The sequence below is a fragment of the Phoca vitulina genome, unplaced genomic scaffold (assembly GCF_004348235.1).
Source record: "Phoca vitulina isolate PV1807 unplaced genomic scaffold, GSC_HSeal_1.0 scaffold26, whole genome shotgun sequence".
In the NCBI taxonomy this organism is placed as follows: Eukaryota; Metazoa; Chordata; class Mammalia; order Carnivora; family Phocidae; genus Phoca; species Phoca vitulina.
The window spans coordinates 24,835,726-24,851,774 of NW_022589729.1; the positions used below are offsets into that span (position 1 = coordinate 24,835,726).

At 34.1% G+C, this 16,049-nt stretch overlaps 1 protein-coding gene across 1 annotated transcript in view; it reads right to left on the bottom strand.

The window, feature by feature from the left end:
* Positions 1-16,049, bottom strand: part of PTPRC (protein tyrosine phosphatase receptor type C) — a 119,558-nt gene that overhangs the window by 59,833 nt on the left and 43,676 nt on the right. Inside the window, exon 3 of the mRNA XM_032422180.1 lies at positions 4,878-4,898. Within this exon, the coding sequence (XP_032278071.1) occupies positions 4,878-4,898 (21 nt within the window). The remainder of the gene's footprint in view (positions 1-4,877; positions 4,899-16,049) is intronic.

Consider the following 16,049-nt stretch of genomic DNA (forward strand, 5'->3'; position numbering starts at 1 on the left):
AAAATGGAGGAAAGATTGAATGTACAGTCCTGTAATCAACATAAAGAGGCATTTATCATTTATTTAACTGCTTATTAAAGCCAATAAACTTCATCAGTATGGTACTCAAAGCATTATAATGTACTCCTCCCCAAATTTTTAGGTAGTGTTATACATACTTGTTTTCCAAACTAGGATTAATGGTCCTGTTAAGCAAATAGCTTAGTCTCTAATCAGAGTATGTCTACAAACTTGTTTGCCTCAGAAAATGGCAATATAGCACATTATTTCAGAAAATGTATGAACAACCTTCATGAGGGTTGATTTATGTACCAAATACACTGGCAGACCTAACAATAAATAGGGAACGAGCAAATCACAGATTTATTGGGATTCTGAAGAGCCTCAGTGGTATTCCCTGGCAAAAATGCTTACCACATCACTCATATTTTGGTATGAATGTGGCCACGTTACCTTAAATTCCACCATTAGGACCCACAACCTTGATTAAATTTTTTAAATAATGCAAATGCCCCTGGAGGAAATCCAAATAGCAAAGTGGGATTATTAATCCTCAGTGTAGTTTTTAAAAAATAAATTGTATATCTCCAGTAATTTTCTGATATTGAGAATCTGGAGTTGAACAAAGAAAGACTCTGCTTTGAAATTACAGCTAGGGACAATCCTCCTCCCCCACAATATTACTTGTGGGGGCTTCCCCCCCCATCCCTCTCCATCGTCTCCTTAACAGCGAGCATTCATTACTTTGGTCAGTCAATATTTCATGAACACCTAGATGTCCTACACTTAACACGCCTGAATAAAATCACATACATAGAAATTGCACACATAATTTAAAGAAAACTGTTTTGATAATTTTAGAATTCAAAAAGAAAGACAAGTTCTCCTAAACTCATTTAACATCTCTGTGCCAACCTGTCACATTAAGAGTATTAGTATTATCCAAAGGGCTCTGGAATCTTTCAGTTGAAGTATTGTCTGGATCAAGAGGAGGTGTGGTCTCTGAGGAGTTATTTTCTCTTTCAGAGATGCTTGTGAGTGAGAATGCAGTGATGCGGGCAGGTAAGGGGTCGCCTGGAGTCAGAGCACTGGGCTTTTCTGTTGAGTTCAGTCCTATTGTATTCATGGGAGATGGAAGAAGAAAAACAAAATAAATACGTGAATCATATCCTGCAACATATACTCATCTGCGTTTACTAACTCCCCAGTCCATTATGGCATGTATATAAATATATAGATATACGTATACGTATATATACACGCATACATGCACAACATAGACATGATATGTGTGTGTATATATATGCATGTGTACACAGTGTGTGTATATATTAGTAAATACATATACATATATACACACATATATATAAATATAAATGCATACAGAGGTATAGATATGTAGACTTAGATATAAAACAAGCTACAGAACAGAGGCTAAAGATACAAATGGGGAAATGAAACTGAAAGCAACTATTCCCTGCCCTCTTCCCTTTCGATTGCTGGATTCTCAACTGTCCAAAGCAATTGGGTTCAGAAGGACTCTGGGAAACAAACTGAGGGTTGTGCAAAGGGAAGTGGGTGGGGGGATGGGGTAACTGGGTGATAGGCACTAAGGAGGGCACGTGATGTGATGAGCACTGGGTATTATATGCAACTAATGAATCATTGGACACTATATCAAAAACTAATGATGTACTATATGTTGGATAATTGAATTTAAATTTAAAAAAGAAAAGAAAAGAAAAGAAGGATAGAGCACATGCATAAAGAAAATTGATTAACAGAAATTGTAAAAAAAAAATGTAAAGGACTTACCAATGAGGAATAGAGAAAGATAAACTCCAAAAGAGATTATTAGGAGGATTAGTGTTCCAGGAGAAAAAAGATGAAAGATAAAGTTCTAGGTACAAAGTGATAATTTTTCAATAAATCAAAGTCAAACAAAGCAAAGATTGGGTAAAAGACAGGGAAACAAAAGTCTCAAACAGATACACAAATGGCCCAAGTCTACAAAAATGTTTTGAACTTTTTGATAATATAAGAAGTACAATTTGAGATACTGAAACAACACTTTCTATAGTTCCAATTCACCTCAGAAGAAAAAACAATATGACAAGGCAGTGTTGAAATAGGTACCAGCACAGCTGATTGGCGTATTCGATTGGTGAAAGCTTCCTGCAGGGCACATTAGCACCACGTATTAAAGGCCTTTAAATTTTTGGTGTTCTCTTACTCAGAATGTGTATTTCTTTATTAAAGAATTGGCAGGGGAGGGTGGGCGGGTAGGCAGTTGTGGAGAATACACCAAAAATTGTTTAAAAAAAAATACATTGTGATTTCTGGATATGAGGTTATAGTGATGTGGCTTTTTTTCTAAATCATCTATGTTTAACATGTATTCACTTCTATGAATAGCCAAATTTATGTTTTTCAATAATTAACAAAAAATTGAATTATATCACGCAAGTATTTTAACCATTCAGTTCAACAAGAGTGGGTAAGAGAAAATGGCATGAATATGGGAAGAGGAAGAAGGGGAGAAACTGGAAAAGAGTAGAAGTGGTAAGAATTAAGAACCGAAATTAAAAGATTACTGAATAGGGAATTAAGAAAATAGAAGTAGAAAGGACACACAGAAGTCCTTACTTCATTCATTTAATGTCAAAGGCAAAGTGAAATCAATGTTTACTAAATACAGATAAAAACCATCTAAACCCTATTGAACTTCCCCGAGGCCATGCACATAAAATAATGTGGAACTCTGCTGTGGTTCAGAAATCTAAAGTGATAGTACAGTTGTTACAGTCGTTGTTTCCCAAGGAAAATTTTCAAACTCTAGAATTTTATAACCTAATAACTCACAAATCAACATATTTACTAACAAACTTTCACCCATAATACAAGCCAACATATCTAGCTAAGTAATAGGCAAGTAGCTCCTTCCTGGCTTCAGTGTAAAATCATAAGTTTAACTCGATTTATTCTCTCACCTGCTCTTTGTTGAATAAAAGGAAGGGGGGGGGAAGAGGAAAAGACAGCAGGAGGAAAGAGAAGGAGAGAGAACAGGGAAGGGAGAGAGGGAGGAGTTAAAATTCGGTGCACTTTCATCATTATAGACTTGAACAATTACTCATTTGTTGTTTTTAGGTTCAACTGTCTTTGGTTTCGGCAGGATTCCAATGATCCGTTCTGCTTTGAGAGAAATGTGGCGACATTTTCCCTTTATCACCCATTCCCTCTTTTCTTTTACATTTGAATTACAAAGAGACTAAAGGGAATATCATTCCAAATACCTCGCATAATAGTGCTGTGCTCTGTTGAAGAGTAGCATTCATAAAGATTATATCTCTCAAGCAAATTCACTCCAAGGTCTATGCGAAAAAGGGTGTTCAGAAAACTATCCTCCTACCTAAAAGCCTTAATATTCTTGCACATGTCTTAAGCTTGGGGCACATTCCCTAATTCAATGAATAAGAATTTAATTCAGGATTAGAAAACACACTCCAACGGCCAATTCTACATTGTCCTTCATCTTCACTTTGGAGATGCTACTCGTTTCCATTGATCATCCTCTTGTTGGCAATATTTGCAAGAGGACATTCGCATTTGCATTTGGGGTCACTATTTTGACTTACCTTATGTCATCATTTGGAGGCTTGTTATAACAGTCAGTGCAGAGACAGTGGAAACTCTCTCAATAAAATGATGAGTCATCTATCATTTTAAACATTCACTCCCCATTCTACCCCATTCCCACTCCCCTCCTGCAACAATAACCAATTTACATGATTGAAATGAACTTAATCATTTCTAAAAGGCGGAAATGCTAACATACATGAGAGTAGCTGGCATAAACCCATCACATCTACTATGCCTTAATGACTTCCATGTATCTATAAATGACTTCCATGTATCTATAAAAATCTATAAAAATTCTCTGCCATACTAGACAATGATAAAATCCTAATACTACATCTTTTAAAAAATAAGAGAGTATACTTCTTATGCAGATTCAGGAACATTTTGTTAGTTTCCACTTAGTTCTTTGTTTCCATAGTTTGAAATGAATTTTCACTTAATTAAAAAAAAAAATTCCTTTAATTACCCAATTCTCAGAATATTTTGAATGAACCTAACTAGAACTGTGCGTTATAGTTATTAAATCAGAATTATCTTAGTGGCTTTACTTACTCTTTTAATGCATACTGTCAACCATATGATGAATCAAGAAATCAGTAATACATTTTAAATAGCAGTAACATTTGAGTGATATAACTTATTTTCTCTCTTATTTTGCATGTAGTATGTATGAATTTATTTTTAACATTTTCATTGTTTAAATTTAATTTATCTCAGGATTAGAATACTCATTAAGACTATTAATTTAATTGTGACAATAGAATTTGGAAATGATTATTATAAAATATCTTACTAATCTCAAAGTTTTTCTTTTTTATATATATCCATATATGTATAACATATATATAATATGTTTAGAATTCTAATTTCTCAGATAATTCCTTAACCAATTTTTGAGCCATAAAATTTTGTGATCTAACTTGAATTGTTTGTAATGTTAAAATTTAAAAAGAGATTGGAGTCCTGCCATGCAACTTATTGTCAAGTTTAAGAAAAGCTGTAATTTATACACAATAATACATATACAAATACATTCAAGTAGTTATCAAACTTTATATCTTATAAGCAGGAATATTAAGAACAAGAAAACATCAAGAACCATTCATAACAAACATCAAGAACATTTGTCCTTATAAAATGATTTTACTAGATAATAATAGAAAATTCTATCAACATTAAAATATATAAACTTTGCAACAACAACAAAAAATAAGTAAAATGCAAATATTAATTCTTACCAAGAGTGGAAGGGGATTCTCCTGAAAAAAGGAAAAAAAACATCTCTTAGAAAATTTCAAATTTCATACATACTTATCTAAATATAAGTTATATATAAAGTCATCTCTATGTTAGTTAACATTCACAAGGTGGCAATTTTCAGTACCTTTTTCCCCACTGAAACTACATTCCTTCTCTTAATGTCATGTTTACAAAGCCCAAGTGTGTCAAAATTATGCTATTAGTTTTTGAATTCTCAGGTAAAATAAGAAAAATAATGCAATAAAGGAGAGCTATTAGAATTAATTTTAAGCTTGCAAAAGACCTTGGAAATTTTCCCCCAAATGCATTCATTTATTTAGATAATGATTATTTATTGAGTGCCTATTATGTGCTAGACATCATGCCACATTCTAGGGATATAATATAACCAAGATATAGAAATTTCCTGCCCCCAATGAGCTGGGTTCAGTGTGAGATACAGAAAAAAAAGAAAAAAAAAATCATATGGTGTGATGACAAATGAGACAGAATATGCTATAGAATCATATAGGGAGATCACCTAATTTAGCTTTCTGGGGTTGGTGGCCAGCTGGGGGAGGATGCGATAGAGAGGGTTTCTTGGATACATTTAAGCTGTGACCTAAAGGATTATGGACAGTTAGCTTAGTGCTAGAGGAATAAGCTGGGATTTGTCTTACAGGCTTTAAACAGTCATCAGAGGAAGGTGTTTAAGGGGAGGTCTAATGGAGAAGCATTTCAATTTTGTATTGACCTTGTTGTAAAATGGAAAATAGATTATCAGAAGGCAAAGCTGGGAAAGAAACATCAGAGACTAAAAAAAAAGCATATGAGAAAGATGATGATCTACATGAGGAAAATGGTATCAAAAAAAAAAAAAGACATGAAAAAAATCCATGAAACACTTTGAAAGTAGTCATCAAGACTTTGTAAATCTTTGCAAGTAAAGAAAGGCAGAGAATGAGTAAAAAGGAAAACATTCAGGTTGATAGTTTAACATACTAGGCAATTGCAGTTAGGTAGATTGTGGAAGTTTTCACTAAGCTAAAGAAGAAAGAAAAGCCAAAGAGACAGGAAAATTTGATATGCTTGAGACTTCTATGTAAAAATACTTGGTAATATTTGGAGGTGGAGGTTGGTAGCTCAAGATATACATCTGGGCTAAGGCTATGGATCAGCATATAGATGAATATTGTAACTACGAAGGTGAAGGAGATTCCCCAGGTATAAAAAAAAGAGGAGCGTCCAGGATAGAATTCTGAAGTTGAATAAATATTAAAGGAGAGGGCCAGCAAAGGTGACCTAATTTTCTATGTAGAAGGGCAATTGAAGTCAAAAAGGGTTATGAGTAGAGGGTGTTTCAAGAAGGAAATTAATGAGGGGCGCCTGGGTGGCTCAGTCGGTTAAGGGTCTGCCTTTGGCTCAGGTCATGATCCCAGAATCCTGGGATCAAGTCCTGCATCGGGCTCTCTGCTCAACAGGGAGTCTGCTTCTCCCTCTGCCTCTACCCTTCCCCCGTGCTCATGCTCTCTCTTGCAAATAAATAAATAAAATCTTAAAAATAAAAGAAGCAGGGGCGCCTGGGTGGCTCAGTCAAGTGTCTGCCTTCGGCTCAGGTCATGATCCCAGGGTCCTGGGTTCGAGCCCCACATCGGGCTCCCTGCTCAGCAGGAAGCCTGCTTCTCCCTCTCCCACTCCCCCTGCTTGTGTTCCCTCTCTCGCTATGTCACTCTCTGTGAAATAAATAAAATCTTAAAAAAAAAAAAAATAAATAAAATAAAATAAAAGAAGGAAATTAATGAAATCAAATCAAATGAGAGCTAACATGGATCGATTGGATTTATCAAAGAGGGCTCGTGGGAATGTTGGAAAGGTCAGTTTTATTGCCGTGATGGGAACTGGATTCAGTCTGCAGCAAAGTGAGACATGTTTTCATTCCCCCTCTTTGTAAATGACTATTAAAAAGATCATAAAGTTCTTTCCCAAATGATAGTCCACCTGATGTGAAAAGGAATCAAGCATCAGATAAAAGAACAGATTGGCTAGTATTTAAGGCACCTTCCTGCCTTGAGATTTTATTTTCCAATCTGAAAAAATTTCTTTCCCTCAGAAGTGCCATCAGATGGGTATGACCCAGTATTCTTCAATGACATTGATAAAAAAGTATTTGTGTATTATATATTTTATATATGTATAGATCCTATATATATATATGTTATGTATTATGTATATCATATGTAAATGTGTAATTATTAAAATATATATTATTAAAATGTATATTGTATCAAATATTTTCTTACTTTCTCATTATAGTTCTCTACTTTTTCTTCATCATTCAAACTTAAGTATTGTTTTTAATTTACATGATTTGGATTTTTGTCCCTCCTCTTGTTTAGTCAGCTTTTATTTTTCTAGCTCATATAAAATAATATTTTTATTTTTTATTTTATTTTTTTTCCTGTTAGTAGTTTTCTCTCTTCTCATTTGTTTTTATTTCCTTCTAAATTAAGTTCTTAGAATTGTGTTGATTTGCAAAAGAAGTAATAAGAAAAATTAAAAATTATTACTATAGGAGTGACTAACAGCTCTCGTGTTTTAAGTGAAAGAAAAAATAATCCTCATGATAAATGTAGATCATTTAACATATTGCCAGATTCAAAATATTTGAGTTAGAGTGTATAAACATGTTTCATATGATACATCTCTTCTCTTTATCTAAGAAGTACATAAGTTTTTAAATATCTAAAACTATTTTGATATGCCCCTTCTCAATATAAACACCTAATTCCTTAGAACTTCGAACAAGTTAATTTGATTCATTTAAATCAAAAAAGTATTTGTTGTTTTGCTGGCATGATATTAGGTGTTAGGTTTGAACATATAAAAGGCATGGTCCTTTGCTCTGGGAAAAATTACCATCTGTGAGATATCTATATCCATATCGATAGAAATTTCCAAGAGTCTGAAAAGATATTTAGGTCATAGGTGAACCTGATTATGACTAATAATTAAAATTCCTTCCATTGGAGATCAGCAAGAATCACACAACAAGACGAGGAGGAAGAAAAGCAGCCGTGGATATGTAGCTAAGAGCCTTGCATATCATAAGTGGTTGATAAGTAATTGTTGAATGGTTTTGAACATGAGTAAATGCAAGGGAGAAATCAAAGAGATCTGATGATAACACCTTTGGAGAAGAGCCAGGAACAAGCCTTCTAGGCTATGATAAGAGATTGAATTTTTTCCTGAGAGTGATGGAAGCCATTGGATCAATACGTGTAGAAGAGAAATCAAATAGTAGATTTGATGACAGAGAAAAGAGGAATCTTAATGTTGTCTGTACTGTATCCATCACTAACTCCACGCACCACTGTGCTCGATTGCTGTAGTTTATTAGTTTGTTGCCACCAAAACATGCAGCACAAATGACATAGAACATGTTGTAAGAAGGATTTACAATTTGTCACATATTTATTATGGAAATGAAAAAAGGAATGTTGGGATAATAAGGAAGCTTTTGCTTTAACATAAGAACTATGAATACTAGAGTAAATATGCTAGAAATATTTCTAAACAGTAGACTATTCATCAGGCCACATACATGTTAAATACCCCAAGGATATTCATTTAATTCTAACTGCTTCAAATGCAAGGAATTTGTTTTTAGAGGCACCTGGGTGGCTCCGTCGGTTAAGTGTCTCACTTTTGATTTCGGCTCAGTTCATGATCTCGGCTCAGTTCATGATCTCAGGGTCCTGGGACTCAGCCCTGTGTCGGGCTCCACACTCAGTGTGGAGTCTGTTTGGGATTCTCTCTCTCCCTCTCTCTCTGCCCCTCCTCCCACTCATGCTCTAAATAAATAAATAAACAAATAAAATCTTTAAAAAATAAAAAAGCAATGAATCTTCTTAAAGGAAATATGTGATGTATGATATTTTAATCCAAGTTTTGAAAAGAAGAGCAGGAAAATTACCAAAACGGAGAAGACAATTTCTACAGGTGTATCTTTTTAAAAGGATAATTCAGAAGTGATATTTTATTATTATTCATTGCTAATATGTATTGAATGTTCAGGGCATGCTAGGCACTATAGTAAGCATGTTGTTGTATTTTCTCCCTTAAGGATCACAACACCCTAAGAAGCTTAGAGAAGTCAAGTGTCTTGGCTAAGTTCACAAGGCTAGTATATGCCAGCCCAGGTTTGAACCTGAGCCTGTCTGACTTTGCAGACCATGCTGTCAACCCCCAGGTCTCCTGCTTTCCTCATTAATCTATCCTTACCGCCTTTCCTCTCCACCTGACCTCTCAGCATGGAAATTCTTTTAGCCAATGTTTTAAGTTATACAGAGATGGGTATTTGTTAAAAGCTCATAAGCTAAATAAAAACGCATCTTAATCAGGCTTGGACTACAAAATAAATGACTAATAGTGCTACACTTGCTAAAACAAACTTGACCCTAAATATAGACATTTAGGTTAAATTATAGTTTGCTGGATAAATGCTCTATGTATGATATAGGTAAATACTAGAGAAAAATCAGAGGTGTGTCAATTTAATTTACTACAGAATATTATTTTGACAGGAAAGTCAACCAAACTACAGTGACATCAAACAAAAGTATTGTAACTCACAGACCTTGTGTTTATCTGTGAATAGGCTTCCGTAGCTTGGAAACAGAAAAATAGCTTCTCTCCAAATGTATATCTTCATCTATGTATTTCTGGTCTAATCATGGGTCCATTCAACATTTCCCCAAATCCTTTAATCTTCAATGCGACAAAATTTAGCATCCATGGCAAACAACATAATATCTAAAGATGGATCACATTTTCCTTTCCTCTGTGTTCATGCTTACTTCCCATAAAGGCTTCTCAAATTGAATACGTGTTTTCCTTCACACCCTTTTATCTCAGAATCTGATTCTAAATTCCTCTGTTGAGTGATTTTTAGGCTATTTTGAAACACCATAGCTTATTTTATATTTTATTTCACTTTCTTTATAGAGTATTACACACACACACACATACACACACACACACACAGTGTTTTATCTTTGAAAGAAAATTCCAAGTCTTCAGCATCACAGTTTAGACTCAATATAAGACTAAACCTACTTATTCTCATAGTCACAAAATCCCTATAAACAGATTTTCAGTCTCTGTAACACTTTCAGTCAACATGATAAATCACATGAAAATTACTTATGCACTCAGTAAATCTTACAGAAACACACTAAAATAAAATTCCATAAATAGAAACCACTTCCAAACTTAAGTTAATGTCCTTAAGAAAATATTCAGGAACTATAGCAATGCAACTTGAAATGACATTAATTTCCATAAACCATATCTACTAGATTACATAAATTAAAAAGTTTTTCAATTATTTGTAAAATATCAAAAAACTTAACTACAAATCTCAAAGGAGGAACACATATAAAGACAACCTACATGAAATAGCCTAGTTAAAAATCTAATATCTAAAGAACATATCCCCTCAAAAACCACTCTAATGACTTGCATAAATATAAGCAGTCCAGCAACAGATACTTCCATGGAGACTGTTTCTACATATCATATAAGGTAGATAGATGAACTTACTTAAATATTTAGAGGAGACAGTAGTACCAAATGTCTGCAGTACTTTGTCAATATCTGCCATCACATTTTGTAATTCTTCCTAAATTATATGAGCGATGACTTCAATAGTCGATTATATTTTACATATGCAGACAGTATTTGGAATGTTACCGAAATCATCGGAAGAAGCAACTGTGCTGAAGCCTCATCGTTAAACAAGAAGACCTGATCAGACTGGTTGCATGGAATATTTAATTGTTTCATGACCTACTCACTCTTCTTCAGTATATGGTGACAGAGTGATCTGCTTGGCCAGTGCAAAGCGAGAGAACTGGTATAGTTGTCTCAGCTGTTTGGCATGGGTAACAGCGCTGTACTCCTTATGCCCTAGTTCATGTAGACTTAAAAGCAATCATATACTGTTAGTGGAGTCAAATAGACTTGGAAAAAGCAAATAAACATCTGCAGAAAGTACTTAATGACTAGTGCATAATAAATACCTATTTAATATTAGGAGATTGTATTAATATAAATAGCATTACCATATGTGTAAACATTCTATATGAACAGCACTGGGAGGGTGTGGAAAAAACAGGTAAAGAAAAATATGTGAAATAGTAGTGGGGATTAAGAGGGGGCATGTATATATGTGTGACTATAAAAAGAAGGCATCAGTACTTCTAAAAGTAAGAACTGCATTGAGAGTTCTTAAATTCTATAAGCGCAGGAAACAAATGTAATAAAATAGAACATAGTAAGATACTTAGTATTTCTATATGTTATCTTTTGACTTCATTCTTCTGGGGCAACATTTTCTACGTTTTTTTTTAAAAGGTAAGTGTCTATTTTCATTATTTAGACAAGGGAATATTTAGAAATATTCCAGTAGGTGGCACCATAGCTCCAAAAATCTGTAAATCATAGGGCAAGTGCTATTTTCCATTATAATCCTTTTGTGAATCACCAGGAGAATTGACTAAGTACATTAAACAGATGAAAATGTAGATAACAGAGCACTTGATCTTCAAACCTATGTTATTCTAACAGATGCATTGTTACTGAATTTACCTTTCCCAATATGTTTCCTTTAGGACTCAAAATGTTTAAGTGATCACAAATCAAAGTTACCTTGAAGTCACACCCCCAAGAAATTTCAGTAAAAACTGGGAATCAGTTGAGTGAAAATGACATTTCAAAAGACGTACTTGGGCTTTAAATACCACCCGTTCTCACCATCACCCCTACCCCCACCCCCCCCACCCCCAAAAAGAAATGGAATGTCATTTCCAAAGGGATTTAAACATGTCTAGTTTGGCAAATCTAGGAAAAGTACAAGGACAGAAGGGTGAAACAGAATAGATGAAATACATACTTATTCTCAGCATCTGCCCTAAAATGAACGGTGGCATGTTTTGAAGGCTGAGAATGCATATCTGACCTCTATAAATATAAAGGCCCTACAAAAGTGAAATAAGCACATCAAGACAAAAAAAAAATAAGGGTCAGCTCTATGCATGGTTTTCCTTGTTTAGTAAGGCATGATAATAATAAAGAACATAAATAAAAATAAAAGGATTCTACTTTTACTTACTCTGTAAACCTGGTATGTGGTCCACAGACAGCAAATCCCACAAATCCCATCAAATTATTAAGTATCTATGGGGTAAGCGCTCTGTGCAAGGGACAAACAGGGTTTTATCTGGATTTCAGGGAAACATAGGAAATAGTCTTTTCTTCATTAACTTATCAGTAAATATAATAATGACAGCAGCAGTTTATTGAAATGTTATTATGTATCAGACATTATGCTAACAGCTTTGCATGTTTTTGCATTTAGTCATTCAAGCAAGCCAAGTATTTTTCCTATTTTATAGGGAATGAAACTGAGACTCAGAGTTTAGTAAACTGCTCACAGCCACATACCTAGGAAGTGTTAGATTTGAAGGAGTGTCTGTCTCATCATAATTTTCCCCTTCTTTACTCAGACTTTATGTTAAAACATTGGTTGTGTTGTTATTATGCCTGGAATCTCATGAATAAAACAGCTACTGATAACCACCAGAAAATAATTTCAGAGATTTCTAGTCATATGGAAACATAGGATGTTAATGTCTATTGACATGTAGTTCATTTGATAGATAAGGAAACTAAAACTGGGTGATCTTCAATGCCTTTCTGATTTCAAGCAATTTAGTAAGAACCACGATTTCCAAGCTCCACCAATTACCACAGAATTTCAACATACTTTAAGTACAAATGGACATTCAAGAAACACTAGATCAAAGCCTCTAAAAAGAAAGACATAGACCAAGATAAACAGAAGAGAGACTTGGGAAAAATAGAGACAATGCAAGGAGTGGAAGAAACCCTGAAACCAACTGTAATTCATACTCTCAGAAATGAGACAACATGGCATCCATGAACAAAGAGCAAAAAAGCAACATTTCAATATTAAGAAAGGAAGCCAATAGATACTTGATAAAATATTTGAAAAAGGAAAAAAGAAAAAAAGAAACAGCAGTTCAATAGAAAGCACCATTTAAAATGCCAAAATATCTCAAAGTGTTTATGTTTGCTTCTGGAAAGCAGGAATTGAAGATGGGAAGCAGGAGGGGACAAAGGACTGATCTTATTTACTATAAACCTAATAGTACTATTCAAACTTTCAAACTACACACACACACACACACACACACACACACACACTTGAATAAAAATACAAATAAAGTTATCAGTATGTAAAATTGAGTTGAGGGTAAAGAGGGCAAAAGCATAAGGCCTGGGGTAGAATAAAATCAAGGAATTCATTATTGTTAAATATAGCAATCATATCTAGCTGTCTCCTAAAGAATTTTTATGTGAAAGATCACAGCTATTGTTCGATTGTGAGTACATATGAGTATGCAAACACACTCATCTCTAAAACCAGACATGTATTTATATGTCTTTCATATTTGGCTTAAAACATCATATTGTCAATTTCAGCCATGTTGATGAAACAAATCATAACAAAAAAATTAATAAATGCAAGATGACCATCTATAAAAGATTGGTTACTTTCCCTGAATTTTTATCCTAAAATATTTATCTCTAAGTCATGGGGAAAGAAAAAAAAAACTAGATGATCTCTTCCTGTGTAATGATGGTCAGCCTGAGGTCTTTGATTTAGATTCACAAGTCTTAAAAAGTCCTGCAGTCAAGTTTTTTCAGAAGTATTTCATGCTACATGTCCCTCAAAGACATTTATAACATGTTAACATATCAAAGTCAAAGAGAAATTTATGTAGCTTTGTTTGACCCAGAAGTATTTGCCACCAACCCATTTTTTTCCATGGACATAGTATGGACACTGTCATGAAATAAGAGCACTGTGGAACCTCAGTGGAACACAGTTTATGATTCTGGTTTGTATTAGTTACATATAACTTTACATATATAAAAAGAGAAAGAGAATGAATAAACAATATTATAATCCCGATAAATACAAAATTAGGATTTGTATTTGCACCAGATTAAAATTTCAGATTAAATCAGATTCAAAATTCTGGGCTCCACCTCTCTAGATTCTGATTCAGTAGATTTGAGGTGTGATTTGTGCACTAGTAATTTCTTAAAGCTCTAATGGTGATTATGGGGGAGGAACAAGGATTAAGAATGATTGGTAAAGATACTTCTCTTATGCATGTACAGTTAACCCTTGAAAAACACAGGTGTGAACTGCCCGGGTCACTTACAGGCAGATTTTTTATAGTACAGTACTGTGAATGTATTTTCTTTGTAATTTTCTTAACAGCATTTTCTTTTCTCTAGCTGACTTTATTGTAATAATACACTATGTAATACATATAAAGATATAAAATATGTGCTAATAGACTGTTTTTGTTATCAGTAAGTCTTCCAATCAACAGTAGGCCAAAAGTTTTGGGAGAGCCAAAAGTTATACTTGGATTTTCAACTGTGCAGGGCAGTTGGCACCCTTCATCCCCCTGTCATTCAAGGGTCAACTGTACTCTAAAAACATTTCCCATAATAGATTTACAGAGCATACCTCAGAGATATTGCAGGTTCAGCTCCAGACCACCACAATAAAGCAAATAGCACAATAAGAGAGTCAAATGAATTTTTTGGTTTCCCAGTGCTTATGTTATGTTTACACTATACTGTAGTTTATTAAGTGTACAATATCATATGGCTAAAAAAAGTACATACTTTATTTTAAAAATACATTTATTCCTAAAAAATTCTAATCACTATCGGGCTTTCAGCAAATCATAGGCACTGATCACAGATCACCATAACAAATATAATAATAATGAAAAAGTTTGAAATGTTGCAAAAATTACCAAAGTGTGACACAGAGACACGAATTGAGCAAATGCTATTAGAAAAATGATGCTGATAGACTTGCTGGAAGCAAGATTGTCACAAACCTCTCATTTGTAAAAAAAAAACTCAGTGTCTGAGAAGCACAGTGAGCCAAAGTGCAATAAAATGAAGGATGCCTGTATTCTCAAGTTAAATGTCTTTTTGTTTCTTAGGAAAACATCTGTTTTTATTTATCTAAATCCAGGGATAAGTACTTAATTTATAAAATATATCTCAGATAGCAAAAACTTCCTAATTATATTAATCCCTTAGTAAGTGTATGTTTTTGTAGTGGTTGGCTTTTTCTAGGATAGAATAAAATTATAGTCAAAGAAATACAAAGAATCACGAAAGGCTGTTTGTACAAGTGGTGAAATTGTTTTGTTAGTGTCCTTAGTAGCATTCATAATAGTTACTGTTTAATAATCAGCTACTATGTAGATGGCACTACGCTAAATAATTTTATATATTACTTCATGTAATCTTTACAGAAACCTTACGATGTAGACAGCATTATCTTCTTTTTACAGATGAAGCCTCAAAAAATAAATTTGTGCAAGGCTAAAGAGTTTGATTTTAAATGCTCATCTGTTTGACACTAAAAGCTTTGTGCTTATTCAACTATACTCTGCTCTAAGGGAAAACTGTGTATGCTAAATCCAGTAGTTGTGTGAAAGACCTAGCAGAGACCCAAGCATGAGTAAAACATCATGGATGAACCATTAAAATGGGATTTGGAGTTAAGTCACACATTAAAATTTATTTTTAAGAAGTGCAAATTGTTGAATTATGACTATAAAAGAGTAAGAAAAAACTTTCTTTAGGAAAAAAAAAGTGGGGGGAGGGTGTGAACAGGCTGTGACAAAGTAAAACCAAGGTAAGGACTTACCCTTCAGTATTTTTACCCAAATCCTCAAGGAAGGAAAAATAAAACATGCTTGAAATGGTTTACTCTTACTATGTCTGTGCTTTAAAACAAAACAGAATAACACAAAAAGCTTGTGCTGATGAAATCTATACCTTGTAGGGGTGCCTGGGTGGCATAGTTGGTTAAGCCTCCGACTCTTAGTTTTGGCTCAGGTCATGATCTCAGGGTGGTGGGATCCAGCCTGCATGTGTGGGGATCCACCCTGCATGCCTGGAGTCTGCTTGGGAGTCTCTCTCCCTGTCTCCCTCTGCCCCTCCCCCTGCACTCTCTCTCTCTCTCTCTCAAATAAATAAATAAA